The sequence below is a fragment of the Salvelinus alpinus genome, chromosome 13 (assembly GCF_045679555.1).
Source record: "Salvelinus alpinus chromosome 13, SLU_Salpinus.1, whole genome shotgun sequence".
NCBI lineage: Eukaryota > Metazoa > Chordata > Actinopteri > Salmoniformes > Salmonidae > Salvelinus > Salvelinus alpinus.
In genome coordinates this window covers 24844098-24861226 of record NC_092098.1, presented here as the reverse complement: position 1 = coordinate 24861226, position 17129 = coordinate 24844098, and the positions used below count along the sequence as shown (strand labels likewise).

Here is a 17129-nt window from a genome sequence, read left to right as displayed (position 1 = left end):
TTCTCTTCTCTGAAAGGTTGATAGGGATTTCACAGTGTGAGATCATATGCTGGCTGTCTTGTCTGTCATTGGCAGGCTGGAGTGACTGCTGCTGGCTCAAGAGGCCTATAAACATGACAGATTTACACATACACCACAGCGCTTGCTGCCAACACGCACAGATTCATGAAAAAATGTTCTTCTGTCTGTTGGATAGGGATTCCCAGCTCAGTCTCCTCAGCCAATATCATCTATGTAAAGCTTAGAACCAAAGCCCTGTCGCAACATTTTCAGCATGTTAACGTGTGTCTGACTGTGTGTGTTTGTTGTCTTTCAGCTGAAGCCAGGCCAGAACAACTGCAAGGACAGCGACAGCGAGAGCGTGAGCGGAGGGTCCAAGCCTTTTGTCGGAAGCAGCTCCAGAGATAGGCTGAGTGACGTAAGTAAACAAACAAATAAGCACACAAACAAGACGTGACACTAACTGTATGTCTACACACTACAATATAACTTAAACGCCTCATGAGCTTAGTTCAACTGTCGTACCCCATCAGAACTCAAAATATAAGCGTGTTTTACTCCAATGATTGGAAACAAAGTAGATGTGACTTGCTCCATCATTATCAGTCGGATTGACCCCAACAAATATTTCGAGCTTTATATATGGTTGAAAACAGGAGATTCTGAGCTTAACTAAGGATAACTTGTGTATCAACTCTCAAATTTTAGCGCAGTAGAGTAGTAGCGCAGTAGAGTTAGTTACAACAGAGATTTCCCTGATCAGCTCTTCAGAGAAAATCCACCCTGAAGTTTGCTGTTTGTTTTCAGCGCGACACTGTTAGCATTTTGCATGTCGCAACATAAGTGCTACTGTAGAAGACATTATGTCTGTTATTTGGCATAACTTGTAGCTTGCTTGCTACTCATTTAAAAGTTTGACAAGTTAATGTGTTTAAAAATTTGTTTGTGGGTAAGCTAGCAAGCTAAACCGCTAGTTAGCTAGCGTGTCAGTTGACTGTTAGCTAGCCAATGTCTCATTTTGAAAGTTGGATCGTACAGTATCGTCTGAGGCTTTAAATATCACACTGATTTTGACATTCAAAATAATTTTGTTGGCTAAAAAACATGTTCAGGTGATTTATTTTTGAATCCCAAAACAGACAATGTCAACATTTAGCCTCAAACATGTTTCTACTGCTGATTGCTGCTTTAAAGGCGATCTTTGGGTTGATTTGTGTCTTTTGTGAAGATTACATGAGGTTTGACAAGGTAAGTTTAAGTTACTCAAACTCAAGAAGAGTCTGATTAAGATACATTGTGTGCTGCATATCACAGCCAACAGGTAAGTTCTGCTGATGCTGTGGACTGATAAAAACGTAATGTGATTTGCATTGGCCCTTCACCAATAAGAAGATCTCCAGCCTGGTGTTGTCATTGGCTGTCTGCCAGGCGCCTTCTGGTGAACAGGGCTGTACAGTACAGTTACAGTTAGTGTTGTAACCATATACTGTACACACAGAGGTTTAGTACTAGAATAAGGACATCCTATTTACCCAGTGTCTTGTTCCTCAGTCTCAGTTCTTTAGAATCTAAATGTAAATGTATTTCATTTATTTATTCAACCTTTATTTAACCAGTCAATAGAGATCAAATTCTTATTTACAATGATGGCCTGGCACACAGGGTGAGAGATCCATCTCTGTGCTGGCTTGGATATGTAAGGAGAGCAGACTGGTGCTAGGGAGGCTCTAAGGCTCTGTAAAGGCCTGCTATGCAATCTGGCAGACCCCATTTTACTTTGATTCTAGTGGTGAATCTACAGAGGTGCTGCTATCAGATATGGTCCATAATTAAAACTGTCAGCTGGAAGGTGAAGCCAGTTGTTGACAAAGACACGGAGAGAACGAGTGAAGCAAAACGAATTCTGATGTGTAGCTATAGGATGCTTGGCCAGGCATGAAATGAAATAAGTAATTTGATGTCGACATCATACATTTAAATGATACCTGCTGCTTCACCTCGTCCTACTGTACTGTAGTAGCAAGGCAGAGAGAGAGAGAAAGAGAGATAAAGAGAGAGAGAGAAAGAGCGAGCGAGTGAAAACGGAGAGAGAGAGACAGTGTGTATAAAGACAAACAACGATAAAAAAATGAAACTGTGGATGGACACAGTTTTATCACTTTGAATAACTGATAGCCACAGCTGTGCGTGCCATGGAAAATTAACAACAGCCTTTAATTTGTCATCCATTAGGCCACGCTGAGCAATATAGGCTTGGAGAAGAAGACTTACACAGTGCTGTCATTCAGGGCCTGAGGAGAAGACGGACATGTGATAACCTTTTGGTTTAAATTATAGGGCAACATAGTACAATGTATTGAATAATAAATTAGAGAGTATGATTCGATGTGGAGCTATACATTATATGTGGACTTCAGGACTGGAATGTGAGAGAGTCATCCGTTTCTTGTCCTTTGTGGTCTTGCTTTAAACAAAGTGCAACTTATAAATGCTTCATCAAGCATTCATAAAGGCTTCCTAAGCACTACATAAATGGGTCATGAATCATATAACCCGTATGTCATGCTCTATAAAGGATTCATAAATGTCAAAAGTTACATTTGGGGATGCAGCGTAGGCTAGTGGTTAGAGCGTTGGACTAGTAACCGAAAGGTTGCAAGTTCGAATCCCCGAGCTGACAAGGTACAAATCTGTCATTCTGCCCCTGAACAAGGCAGTTAACCCACTGTTCCTAGGCCGTCATTGAAAATAAGAATTTGTTCTTAACTTGCCTAGTTAAATAAAGGTAAAATAAAAACATAAACCAGTGTTTCTTAAAGGGTGACATAAGCACTGCTTAAAGGTGCACTATGCAGAAATTGCTCTGCCATTTTCTGGTTGCTAAAATTCTAATAGTTTGCTTAATTTCAGTTTATCTGACATAACAAGCAAGTGTAGAGTATTTTAATTTCTATTTATCATGGATCCCCATTAGCTGCTGCACTCTTCCTGGGGTCCGGCAAAATTAAAGCTGTTTTACAATTTTAAAAACATTACAATACATTCATAACAGATTTCACAACACACTAAGTGTGTGCCCTTAGGCCCATACTCCACTACCACATATCTACAACACAAAATCCATGTGTACGTGTGTGTGTAGTGCATATGTTATCATGTGTGTGTATGTATGTGTCTGTGCCTATGTTTGTTGCTTCACAGTCCCGCTGTTCTATAAGGTGCATTTGTATCTATTTTTTAAAATCTGATTCTACTGCTTGCATCAGTTACCTGATGTGTACTAGAGTTCCATGTAGTCATGGCTCTATGTAGTACTGTGTGCCTCCCATAGTCTGTTCTGGACTTGGGGACTGTGAAGAGACCTCGTGGCATGTCTTGTAGGGTATGCATGGGTGTCTGAGCTGTGTGCTAGTCATTTAATCAGACAGCTTGGTGCTTTCAACATGTCAATACCTCTCACAGTAGTGATTAAGTCAATCTCTCCACTTTGAGCCGGGAGAAATTGACATGCATGTTATTATTACCAGTAGAGAATCATTGTACCGTCTAAACCGCTGTGAAATATGTTTTCTATAACCAATATAGTATTTTCACCTGTTTGAAGCTGGTGTACAAAACCGAAAGAAAAATACTTAAAAACTAAACTTAAAGCATATAAATAGCGCACCTAAAACAGATCTACTGCTTCCTAGACTTGCTTTCAATGAGAATGACAGATCTATAACTCACATTTCTATGTGAATTTGGTCAGATCGCCCAAAAGTTACGTATTGCAGCTTTATTATAGGCTTTATAGATCATATTAAATTGACGCTTCACAAAGCATCTATAACCTTGTCATGTCATATTCTACAAAATATCTAGGAGAGCCCAACCTCTTTCCATCTTGGGTGCATAGCCAATATTGTCCCTGACCCTAACTTTCCCCAAAATGCTGCGCTGCAATTATTGTACACCCTAATTGCCCAGTGTTTGAGGATAAATGCCTCATATTACTTCCCTCTCTTTCAACTCACATACCTCTGAATGTGGTAACACATCTTGTATGTCCTGAAATTATCTTTACTTCTGTTTGAACATTTCTTTAACCCATCCATAAGTTATGTGTTGTGGTTGTTAAGATATTTTTGTCCTCCACATTATCTTTCACCAAGACAGCCTTTTATCCACAATGTGTGTCCTGTGAGGGTTGAATAAAGCCAGTCCTCCACAATATCTATCTACCTGTCTGGCATGGAGGGCCAGAGGGCCTGTCCTCTCTGTGTGTCTGAAGGGAGCTGCTGAAAGCTGGGCTGCGTGAGGACAGTGTTTTTGCCACTTTGAAAGAGTCACACTATAAGAGGACCCATCTCAGGTCCCCACGGGCCTCTGAACAGTCCCGCCTGGCCACGCTGTAAAAACCCACTTCACACATCGCAGGAGGCGACAGCTGAGACCTCTGTAGCAGGACCAATGCCCCAGATGGAGGGTGAGGAGAGGGAGATGGGTTGAGAAAGGGGGAGGGGAGTAAGGGTGAAGAGAGGGAGAGGGGGTGGAGTGAGAAAAAGTGGGTGAGCGAGAAGAGGGAGTGAGATCCTGTGGAAGCCATATTGATAAACCTGAAATATGGTCTGATTTTCTGGCTTATAGTAGGCACGTGTGAAGCATGTGATACAAGGCCGGCCTGTTGCTTAGCTTGAAATATTCACCAAGGCCAACCCTAAATGTAATTCATATTGCAACATGTACGCATGCACACACACTTGTGTGTACGCACACACACGCATGCCACACACAGTGCATCAAAGTGAGTTATTAGTCCTATGGAGCAGTGTGAGGCAGGGCAATGAGTAACCCTGGCCATTTGTTAGAAACCAACCGTTTGCTAATGATGTTTGCTAAAGGTCTGCCTGCTCCCCTTTCACCCTCTGACTCAGCCTCCTGTGCTACCCAGGTTCTGCCTGGGAGGAACAGAGAGGACAGGGTAGGTCAGCCTGGACCCCATCTCCTCTCTCTCTCTCTGTCCCTCTTTCCTAGGCAACACATTAGGTCCTACAAATGGCACATCATTCTCATTGGGGTTAGCCTTAACCCCAAACCCCAGCTAAATTGGCAGGCAATGCTATATTTACTCTGAAGCCTGTTGTCCCCTTTAGGAAGCATTTGATAGGCGTTGGGTTCACAGCAGGCATACAGGCCTCCCCTCCCCACCACCATTGCCACCCCCTGCCCCCGCCCCCTCTCCTCCAGCCGCTATCCCCATCCTGGGTGGCAGGAGTCAAACAGGAGTTCTGGGCAGAGGGAGTCTGCTGGATGGGGGTGGGCGGGGAGGCTGGGATTATTCAGTCGTGTTTAGTCTCTGCGGCAGAGGTGAAATGCCATCATTATCTGGCTGCTTATCAAATAAATTGGCAATTACGGGGCTTGGAATGCGAGTAAACAGCACATTACTCTTTTTTTTGTTACTACCCAAGGCCCTTGATGAGATATGGGCGAGAGGGAGAGAGAGAGGCCCGAAAGCGTTTGGTGTCATAGCCCGCCAGTCAGTGTCCATCGAGGCAGGCAGGCAAATGGGGACACAAAATAAATAGATTTTGAAATAACAACATTCGATCCACTATTTCACCATGATCATTCTCCCTTATTTGTCCAGTTGTTTTTTCTGTTGACAGATCCATTCTTTCAAACATCAGCACAGAAGTTTGTGAATTGTAAATTCCATAATTTATGCTCAACTCTCATTAGCAGCTTTATGGCCATAGAAATACTGATGCAGGGCTCTAGAAACTTTCAGGCTAATACTCATATTGACGGCATATACAGTGGCCGTGTTTTTTTTAACCTGAACTTATCTTTTGTTGTACAAAATGTCGCCGCCATCATTTCCTATGACCGAAAACCGTTTCAGGACATCAGAACAGCTATCACTAACCTCAATTTGGATGATAATTTCTACTTCAATGAGTCGGCAGCTCTAGATGTTCTGCTTACTCCGGACCAGACCTTAATTCCTGGGACTCGAAGGAGGAAGCGGCATCCTGAGAAGACTACGTCGATGAACAAATAGACCGCCATTGCCTTCTGTTGTGTTGGAGAACGTGCAGTCACTGGAGAACAAACTGGATGAGCTCTATCCTATCAATGGAACCTGAAAAAATATAATATCCAATGTTTCTCTGAGTCATGGCTGAACGAAGACATGAATGTACATCTTGCTGGTTTTTCTATGCATCGTCAAGACCGTACTGCAGACTCAGGTAATATGAAGAGAGGAGGAGTGTGTCTCTTTGTTAACAACAGCTGGTGCGCGATATCTAATGTTAAGGAAGCCTCAAGTTTTTGCTCGTCTGAGTTAGAATACCTTCTGATAAGCTGCAGACCATACTATTTCATCTATATTTTTATAGATAGCTGTCTATTTACCACCAGAAACCGATGCTGCCGTAAGCAAACAAGAAAATTCATATTCAGAGGCTGCATTTCTCATGGTCGGTAATTTTAACGCAGGGAGAGAAAAAAATCAGTATTACCTCATTTCTACCAGCATGTCACCTGTGCAACTAGAGGCGACTAAACTCTAGATCACCTTTACTCCACACACAGAGATGCATACAAGGCCCTCCCTTGCCCTCCCGTTGCCCTCCCGTTGGCAAATCAGACCATAACTATCCTCCTGCTTCCTGCTCACAAGCAAAAACTGAAACAGGAAGCACCAGTTACGCGTTCATGTGGCAGGGCTTTGCAAACTATCACGGATTATAAAAGGAAACCCAGCTTTGGGCTGCCCAGCGACGCGAGCCTACCAGACGAACTAAATGCCCTCTATGCTCGCTTCGAGTCAAGCAACACTGAACCATGCATGAGAGCACCAGCTGTTCCCGACGACTGTGTGATCTCACTCTCCGTAGCCGATGTGAGTAAGACCTTTAAACAGGTTAACATTTACAAATCAAATTTATTTATATAGCCCTTCTTACATCAGCTGATATATCAAAGTGCTGTACAGAAACCCAGCCTAAAACCCCAAACAATGCAGCAAGCAATGCAGGTGTAGAAGCACGGTGGCTAGGAAAAACTCCCTAGAAAGGCCAAAACCTAGGAAGAAACCTAGAGAGGAACCAGGCTATGAGGGGTGGCCAGTCCTCTTCTGGCTGTGCCGGGTGGAGATTATAACAGAACATGGCCAATATGTTCAAATGTTCATAAATGACCAGCATGGTCAAATGATAATAAGCACAGTAGTTGTTGAGGGTGCAGCAAGTCAGCACCTCAGGAGTAAATGTCAGTTGGCTTTTCATAGCCGATCATTGAGAGTATCTCTACCGCTCCTGCTGTCTCTAGAGAGTTGAAAACAGCAGGTCTGGGACAGGTAGCACGTCCGGTGAACAGGTCAGGGTTTCATAGCCGCAGGCAGAACAGTTGAAACTAGAACAGCAGCATGGCCAGGTGGACTGGGGACAGCAAGGAGTCATCATGCCAGGTAGTCCTTAGGCATGGTCCTAGGGCTCAGGTCCTCCGAGAGAGAGAAAGAAAGAAAGAGAGAAAGAGAGAATTAGAGAGAGCATACTTAAATTCACACAGGACACCGGATAAGACAGGAGAAATACTCCAGATATAACAGACTGACCCTAGCCCCCCGACACATAAACTACTGCAGCATAAATACTGGAGGCTGAGACAGGAGGGGTCAGGAGACACTGTGGCCCCATCCGATGATACCCCCGGACAGGGCCAAACAGGCAGGATATAACCAAAAGCACAGCCCTCACACCACTAGAGGGATACCGTCAACCACCAACTTACCATCCTGAGACAAGGGCGAGTATAGCCCACAAAGATCTCCGCCACGGCACAACCCAAGGGGTGGCACCAACCCAGGCCAAACGAAATACCAGGATGCGTACTCAGAGCATGCTGGTTATGGCTCATATCAACAGTAACTAAGCATTTCACTGTTAGTATACACCTGTTGTTTACGAAGCATGTGACAAATAACATTTGATTTGATTTGATTTTGATTCAGGAGACAGTGCTGATACAGTAGGTGTTTTACTGCTTATATAGGGTGATTCCTCACGAAACTATGACCGAATAAGACCACAATTTGTTTTATTTTCACAAAATGTAATCCATCGAATGGTCCTTTGGAGGAAGGATTGTTGACGTATAGTTGACATTTGTATCTAAAAGCAAAATTGTGAAATACTATGATTAATCAAAGTTTGCTTATTTATGACATTTTGGCCTTACCCAGGCCTCCTTTAAGACTCCATAATGTTTCATTTGTAGGTGCTACAAAGCAAAGATTGGTATCATATGAAGCTTTCCTCTGTAATATGAGTAGTATTTTGATTTCAATAAAGCATCTCTTAGATTCATTTATGAATATTGAAAAATATACAAATGTTTTATATATATATTTATTGGACATAATACACTATGGGCATATCAAAGTTCCAGTGGGATCTCTGCTAGTTGGAAAGTTATGGTACATTCTATACATCGTAATTGGCATAGTAGGCAATGTAACCAATCGCAGCCCTCCTTTTACTTGTATTATTGCACATCCTGCAAATCACCAGCAGTTGGCAACAATTTTTTTGATCCATTTTCACCTTCACTCTGTTGGTAATGCGTACAAATTGGATCATAAGTCTAAAAGTAGCATAAATCCCACTTAGAACATTGATATGCCCGTAAAGTAGTCTCGAAAACCCGACCCTATGCAACACAGTGACTAGGGTCTGGTTTCAATAATGGATTTTTTGTCATACAGGATATACGTCACTGCTTATGTCAATAATGGGGGAAAAATCACGAGGCAGACATGCCAGAACGTCGCACTTCAGAACCAAAGTTTGCAGGCAAAACGTTTGCAGTGGTTTTAGTTAAGGTAGTTGATGCAAACTAGCCACTTGTGAAATGCACTTATAAAAAAATTACCTCTGTGATCTCCATCTTGCTAGCTACTATTTTGTATTTTAATCAAGCGGATAAAGAAGTGACGTAGGCAGTGACATAGTTCCTCTGCGCCAAAAGAGTCTATCATTGAAACCAGACCCTAGTCACTGCGTTGCCTAGGGTCGTGTTTTCGAGACTACCCGTAGAGTATATAATGTTCAACAGTATATTTTACAAAATAAGAAAATCATGTTTATATTTTTGAATATTCATAAAGTAATGTAAGAAAATGATTTAAATATAAACACTACTCATTTTTCAGAGCAAATAGTAAAGCTTCATGTGTGTCCTAATTTTTCTATTGAGGTTTATGTAAAATGTAAGTGATTCGATATTTATTTTTTTGTTGTATTTTTTACCTCTTTTTCTCCCCAATTTTGTGATATCCAATTGGTATTTACAGTCTTTTGCCATCGCTGCATCTTCCATACAGACTCGTGAGAGGCGAAGGTCGAGAGCCATGCGTCCTCCGAAACACGACCCGCCAAGCCGCACTGCTTCTTGACACACTGTTCGCTTAACCCGGAAGCCAGCCGCACCAATGTGTCAGAGGAAACATCGCACCCCTGGCGACCGTGTCAGTGTGCATGCACCCGGCCCGCCACAGGAGTCGCTAAAGCGAGATGGGACAAGGACATCCCAGCCGGCCAAACCCTCCCCTAACATGGACGAAGCTGGGCCAATTGTGCGCCGCCTCATGGGTCACCCGGTCACGGCCGGCTGCGACACAGTCCGGTATCAAACCCCTATCTGTAGTGATTCTGCTAACACCGCGATGCAGTGCTTTAGACCGCTTTGCCATTCGGCAATTTGCTTATTTGTGACCTTGTAAAAGTAAAGACACTTCGATCCCGGGCTTTTAAAAACAATATATGTGGGGCTCAAAACAGGTGGGGCGAACACAAGATGTTCACAAATGGGCATTGGAATATTTTCCAGTTGCAGTTGGGATACAAGTGCAGTGTTCTCTGATCGTTTCAATTCAATTTTTTCCCCAAAAAATTGGCAGACTTGAGTGATTGACACTATCAAACACATAAGCAAGTGGTCACTCCTTATAGGTCTTAGGGCCAACAGGTTATTTCACCATAATGTGCAGGTCTGTCTGCGTAATGGGCAGGTCTTTCTCACTGTCTGGAAGTTCTGGCTGCTATGATTGGATAGAGCGTGCAAAGGTGATATAACGCAATCAGCTCAGCTGCTTTTTCTGGTGTTGGAGGGCACTGAGCGTGGGCATGATGGTAATCCATAGCCAACCCTCCAGTAAGTTGTGATGAACTCATTTACAAAACTCTGTTTTGGACTAGACTGACTTTATGACCAAAATGATCCTATTTACACTTCTTCCCCCTGGTTTCATTAGGAATCACCCTGTAGCCTTATACTGTTCCCTCCCTGAGCCCACCTGATAGTCCCATAGGTCATATGGGTGTCGTTTGATTGTAGCTGTGTTAAGACTGCTGGTCAATGGGTGTAGGACATGGAGTGTTTCCAACCCAAATGAAAATGTGAAAACTGTGGGTTCCTGTGGAATTCATCCTTGTCTGCTCCGTCTTGCCTCACCTTCTCACCGTCTTAGAACGTCGCTTTGTAATGAAACATCTCGAAATTATATCTGGAAACATCTAACCTATCATATCCATGTCAATCTGAGTTGTTTCTGCTGAAATGGAGCAAAAAGAAAAGTCTCCCTCAAGGCTGGTAAACCTGAACCTAGTTATTAGTGGCTTTTAATGAATACATGACAGTATATTTGGAATTCCTTCACGCATGTGGCAAAACGATTCTTACTCTCAAATGACCACTTTTGAAAAGCGATTAATGTCATATAATATAGTTGTTGTTTTTAATGATTACTGTGATTATTTAATTTGCTCGAACATATGAAGAAACCACAACGTTTTTGCTGGTATTTTGTTTTTCAACCTCACGGTACTTTTCATGCCCCAGGGTTTAAGGAATTTGTATGTCTTTCTCCGTGCCTGGCTGTGTACAAAGGGGATCTAGCCCTTACATTGACCTGGTTGTGTAATCTGCTCAAAGCAGGTCTGTGTGACATTGTGTTCATCCCACCTCCTCAGTACATATTTTGATTATTCCCTGACACACCACTGAAAATGAGGTCACAGTCCCCCTATAATTTGAGATATGCCGGCCAATTTGCTCCGACATGGAAGTTGTAATTGCTAGCATCAATTAATTAACCACTTCCAGAGATTTTTTTCCATCCTCTTTCTTTCTTTCTTTCTCTCTCTCTCGCTCCCCCCCTCTCTCACTATGTTTCTCTCTGTCTCTCTATAATTTAAAATGTTCCTTACTAGAGACAATCATTTAGATATGGAAGTCAGAATGTTATACCTATAATTAGTTCATTATTATAGTATCATCCTCATAATTTCTCCGGCTCAGTCAGAGATGGGTTGGTTGTCAGTGTGGAGAAAGGAGAAACAGTAGGAACACAACACACACACACACACACACACACACACACACACACACACACACACACACACACCCCTTTGTACACAAGCGGATAAAGAAGTGACGTAGGCAGTGACATAGTTCCTCTGCGCCAAAAGAGTCTATCATTGAAACCAGACATCAAGCATTTATTTTGGCTTTTTGGCTGACTTTAACATGGCTGCCTGCAGAGCAAGCACACACTGAATAAACCTGCCACCTTCCTTTCTTGCCCCCTGATGTTACAGTGCCTCAAACAACACCCCACAATCATGGAGTACTATAATGACTTGTAATTTGTAAGTAATCTCAGAGGAACATGCACATGCTCTGATCATGGTATTCTAACACAAACACACTTACAGTATAAATTCACAAAAATGTACGATCAGATTGAAATTAGTTAAGTAACACGTTTGAAATCACAACAATGACTCATTTTCAGAGTAAGGCAGGGACTTTGTATTTATTCATGAAAAAGCCTGGAAAATACTGCTTGTTTACCCAATATTTTCTCAGAAGTTATGAGCTTCCAAACAGATGCAGTACACTTGTCTACGAGCACTATTTCGATCTCTCCCTATGATTCATTATGTCTGTGAACATCATCTAACTATGTACAGCTAGCTAGCTAGAGGACATGGGTCTGAGAAAGAGAAAGAGAGAGATCTTGAACCACCTCTCCTTTAAAGCGGACAGATGAATAGGCTCTCTTGAGGAAGATGCGAGACGTGGCTTATTTCCACCTCTAGCGTTTCAGATCAAGCCCCATCTCTCCCCCTCTCTCGCTCTCTCTCTTGCCCTCTTTCCCTCTCCCTCGTACACTCCCCCGTCTGCTCCGGCGGCGCTCGCTCTCTTTCTCTTCTTGTCTGCTCTGGCTTGTCGTTCAGGGCCTCATAGTCGGGGTGTCAGGAACAGATTGTGACACTTTGTGACACGGCAGTCGGGCAGAATTACGGCGCGCCTCTGTCCCACTGTCATCTCCCGACAGCCAACTGTCCATCAGGGTTTCAGAGATGGGCCCTCTGGTACTGCTCTAAAGTTCTCTCTCTCACACACACACACACACACACACATACACACAAAGCTCCACGGGCGCTGGAGAGAACACCGCCACCGCTCACAAGTTTTTAACAAGCGCCTGGGTGGATCTAATCTTCTAAAATATAATTAGTGGCAGAAAAGCATGATAATGTGACGGTGTGCAGTGACCTCAGAGCAGCCTTTACGTGTCATAGCGGTCTGCCTGCCTGTCGCAGCGTAGTTCATCTCTGCTAATTATTTACTGTAGCTCAGGGCCTCTGCCATCCTTAAAAAAAGGCATTTGGTCATCCTATTTAATATAAATCACCCTATGTGTCGTCAATGGAATATTGTGACATTAAGGGATGTTATTGCAGTATATCTCATTTTAAGTACTGTGTCATATTATTAGAATTAAATATAAAGGCTATTTGAATTAAATTAGATGTTCACATACTGGTTCAAGCTGACTTGTGCAGTCAGGATATATGAAAGGAGAGGCATTCTACTAGAAGATTAATGGATTTCAGTGGTGGTGTTGAATGTCATTGTTGAAGGTTGAAAGTATTGAGCGTCTGAATTCTATCCATATGTTTTCAGGAATTACATAAATAGAATCAGCCTGAATCCATTCTAACTTATCAAGCCTTCGCCACTGCCAGAGCCTCTGCTACACTTGCCAATCCTATTCCATAGAATTTCCACTGATATTGGGCATGGATCATGGATCGTGGATCATGGATCACGAACAGCCAGCATCACCATTGTAACCACCGTCATCGGGAGAAGGAGAAGAGGACCAAGGTGCAGCGTGGTAAGTGTTCATATTACCTATAATAAAATACGAAACAACAAAAACGACAAACGAACAGTCCTGTAAGGTGAACACACAAAACAGAAAACAACCACCCACAAACACAGGTGGGAACAGGCTACCTAAGTATGGTTCAGAATCAGAGACAACGATAGATTGGGAACCATACCAGGCCAAACACATAGAAATACAAAACAAGGACAACATAGAACACCAGACAGAATGCCCACCCAAACTAACGCCCTGACCAACCAAAATAGAGACATAAAAAGGATCTCTACGGTCAGGGCGTGACAGTCATCCTGTTTTGCTTTTCCGTTCGTGTCACTCTTTGGCTACATATTACATCCGCACCCCCTGTAACCCAACCACAGTTTTTTTGGTCAGGTCGGGTTCTGGTAGTGGAGCCTCTTCCCTTTGGCTGTGTCCAAAATGGCACCCTATTCCCTATGCAGTGCACTACTGTTGACCAGAGCCCTAAGGGGAGGACCCTTTGTTCTCTTCCTCTCAGTATGGAGGCTGTTCCGGTGGGGTAAGTTGAATAAGTGAAGCCCAAAGGATTCTCTCTTCACAATGGTCTCACTCTGATTGGATGCATGCGGAGGGAGCCCAAGGAGAGAGCACTGGTTGCCATAGCAACGAGAGCAATGTGGGAACAGGGTTGTGTGAGTGAGAAAAAAGGAGGGGAAGAACAAGATGCATTCTTTAGCAGTAGGAAACACACTACATCAACCAACATACCCCCTTCCTCTCTCAGAGAAACACACATATATATACACACACACACACACACTCACTCATACACATACAAACTGCATCACGCATACATCTCTCTCTAGACCCCCTGAGGAGAAGCCTGGCTCGAGCCGCATCCTTCAATCACAATGTCTTGGTGGGGGTGCACCTACTGTAGGCCCAGGCTGGAAGCCAGAGAAAACACAATTCAGCTCACCAGGAGCACAGCACAGTCCCAGCTCCCCCTCATAAACATGATTACCGGTCGTTCACGACTGGGTATCGCTTACCTCTCCCGGGCCAACAAATCATCATGACCCCTCTTCCCTTCCTTTCCATTGTTCCCCCCTCTTCTGCTCGTTAGAGCACTGTAAATATCACAGACATCTTTCCCTTGACTTTTCTTTTTACGGTGTCTGTCTTTAGGACAAATCTAACATTCTCCCCCTCCCTGACCTCTCTAATGCTTTCGCCATATGACTACGTAGTCTACAAGGAATTAAGGAAAACCTACCTGAATAGAGAGAGTGTGTGTGTGTTCGTGTGTGTGGTATACACTGAGTGTACAAAACATTAGGAACATGACACAGACTGACCAGGTGAATCCAGGTGAAAGCTATGATCCCTTATTGATGTCACTTGCTAAATCCACTTCAAATCAGTGTCGATGAAGGGGAGGAGACAGGTTAAAGACATATTTTTAAGCCTTGAGAGAATTGAGACATGGATTGTGTGTGTATGTTGACCATTCAGAGGTTGAATGGGCAAGACAAAAGATTTAAGTTCCTTTGAACGGGGCATGGTAGTAGGTGCCAGGCCCACCGGTTTGTGACAAGAACTGCAACGCTGCTGTGTTTTTCATGCTCAACAGTTTCCCGTGTGTATCAAGAATGGTCCACTACCCAAAAGGACATTCAGTCAACTTGACCCAACTGTAGGAAGCATTGGAGTCAACATGGGCTAGAATTCCTGTGGAACACTTTCGACACCTTGTAGAGTCCATGCCTCGACAAATTGAGGCTGTTCTGAGGGCAAAAAGGGTTGTGGCTCAATATTAGGAAGGTGTTCCTAATGTTTTGTACACTCAGTGTAGATATTCATGTGTGTGTGCTAGGGTGTGGGTGGGCGTCCTAGGTAAAAAACGGTGAAAGTTTGGCTTTTGGGCATGGGGGGGGGGGGGGGCTACAGTATGAATGTTTAGTGTCTGGGTAGTCCACAGCAAGGCCTGCTGGTTCATGGCCCCTCTGTCTCCCCTCTTTCTCTCCTGTATCTCTGGGCCAAACGCAACACTTTCATATACATCTCCTCTCATGCATGTGATCCTGCTGGGTTTCCCCTATAACAGTCTATCATAGGTGTACTGTGTATTCTACGCTCCGCTTCAGACTGGAGCTGAACCTTTCATTGACATCTGTTAACCATGTCAAGTTGATGTCTCGGACAACATCTTAGTATTTTAATACATGACAGGGTTAATGATTTAAAGGTTCTGTTCCAGTGAACAAACAGTTAGCTGACAGAAATCCTTAAAGAGTGTGTTGGGACTCCAGAAGTATCTTTCAGACCACTGTTGTTGAAACGTATGAATGAAAGCTGGGGGCTGGACGTGCCGAACCTGTTGTATAATCAATGCCTCCCTGCCTCTTTTTAGTGATATGGGAGTAGCCCTGCCTGGCTCCCCCAGCTAGCAGCACTTAGACTCAGTGGATTACTGTACACTGGCTAGAGCAGGGCTGGTGGGGCTGACTTTATCCTTACTAGACCCCCAAGGAAATGACATGCTCTCCGGGTTGTTTAGCTTTCAGCACGCAGTTAATTAATCTGGCTTTATACTGTTGTTGCCTAATACTGTAGCTCTGTGCATGCAGTGCATGAAGTGAAATAATGTGTAGGAGAGAGGAAGAAAGAGGTAGTGGGCTAGGCATGGAAAAACTCATTTGTTGTCCTTAGTATTATGCTAGGAATGTTGGGGAGAGATTTTCGGTCTTACGATCTGAGAACGATCTGATATTGTGTTTTAAATGGGTTTTGAGTTGAGCCCGGTGTTTTTCCGTTTTGACAGGCTCCACTTTACAAGGCTGTCCATGTGTATTAGGCCAGTGTTTTTTCTCTGCTTGGGAGAAGGACATGTTCTGTCTTATTCAGGGCCTGCGAGGCTGACTGGATTACTATGAGGCTTTGGATGTCACATCACTTCTATTTTAGAAGCCAGCGTCATTTCCCTTAAACCATAAGGCAAATAAATTAAATAAATAAATATATCGATAAGAAAAAAAGGCCCTGGAATTATAGTTTTCAGAAGATTTTTCCAGAGACATTATTTCCCTCATGTCACTGGCATATTTGGAGTGAGAATGGAATTGCCAGCAGTGAAAAAGCAAGACAAAATGTTCATTGGTTTCTGCTCCCGTGGGCATCCAGTTAATAGAGGCTTCCAGTAATTAGAAACAGTTATGAGGAATCAATTTTTTCTCTCCCATTGTTAAGGATTGCTTTTAAGGCTCACTTATCCATCTGCAATCTAGATGTCAGACCCCAGGAATCCGAAGGATGGCCGCTGTGATGTTGTATTTTATGATACACGAGGGCTAGCTGAGGCCTCCCTATCCCCGGCCCTCCCACCATCTTTGTTTATTTCCCATCTCTCTCGGAGATTCAGTTTAATATGTGCTCCTGTTAATACAGTATGTTTCCTTAAGTCTAATTATCATGCTTTGTTCGGAGCAGCCAGCTGAAGCCTCACCATTAACTGGAGCCAGTGTGTGGTTTTAGGTAGGTGAGATTTGTTTTCTGCCATTTTGGATATTATTTGTGAGGTTGGGAGCTCTGTGTTAGGATGGAAAGATTCTCAGTGATGCCACTTATGCCCCCTTCTAAGAGTTGTTATATTTGTTGGTGGCAGAAAATCTAGTATAAAGACAAATTCAAGAATCCATTACAAATCACCATACTGTCATTTTAAGTACTTTGGTAGACATTTTTGAAATATGTTTTCCTGGATTACAGATCAGTGGAGAACTGAGAAGGATCAATGTATTTATTCTGCTGGGTTTCTGCTGTCATTCTTCTGGCCTCTGTTCTGTATTTGGGAGTTGGCTCGCTTCAAGAAAGGATATGTCAAACACCTCCTCTGTCTGTGGTGTCAAGCTCTTTTGAA

General features: G+C 43.3%; 1 protein-coding gene across 8 annotated transcripts in view; it reads left to right on the top strand.

Annotated features, from left to right (window-relative positions):
• Positions 1-17129, top strand: part of LOC139537438 (autism susceptibility gene 2 protein-like) — a 487977-nt gene that overhangs the window by 214158 nt on the left and 256690 nt on the right. For all 8 annotated transcript variants that reach the window (XM_071338717.1, XM_071338715.1, XM_071338713.1 and 5 more), the window contains one exon: positions 317-418. In XM_071338717.1, the coding sequence (XP_071194818.1) occupies positions 317-418 (102 nt within the window). The remainder of the gene's footprint in view (positions 1-316; positions 419-17129) is intronic.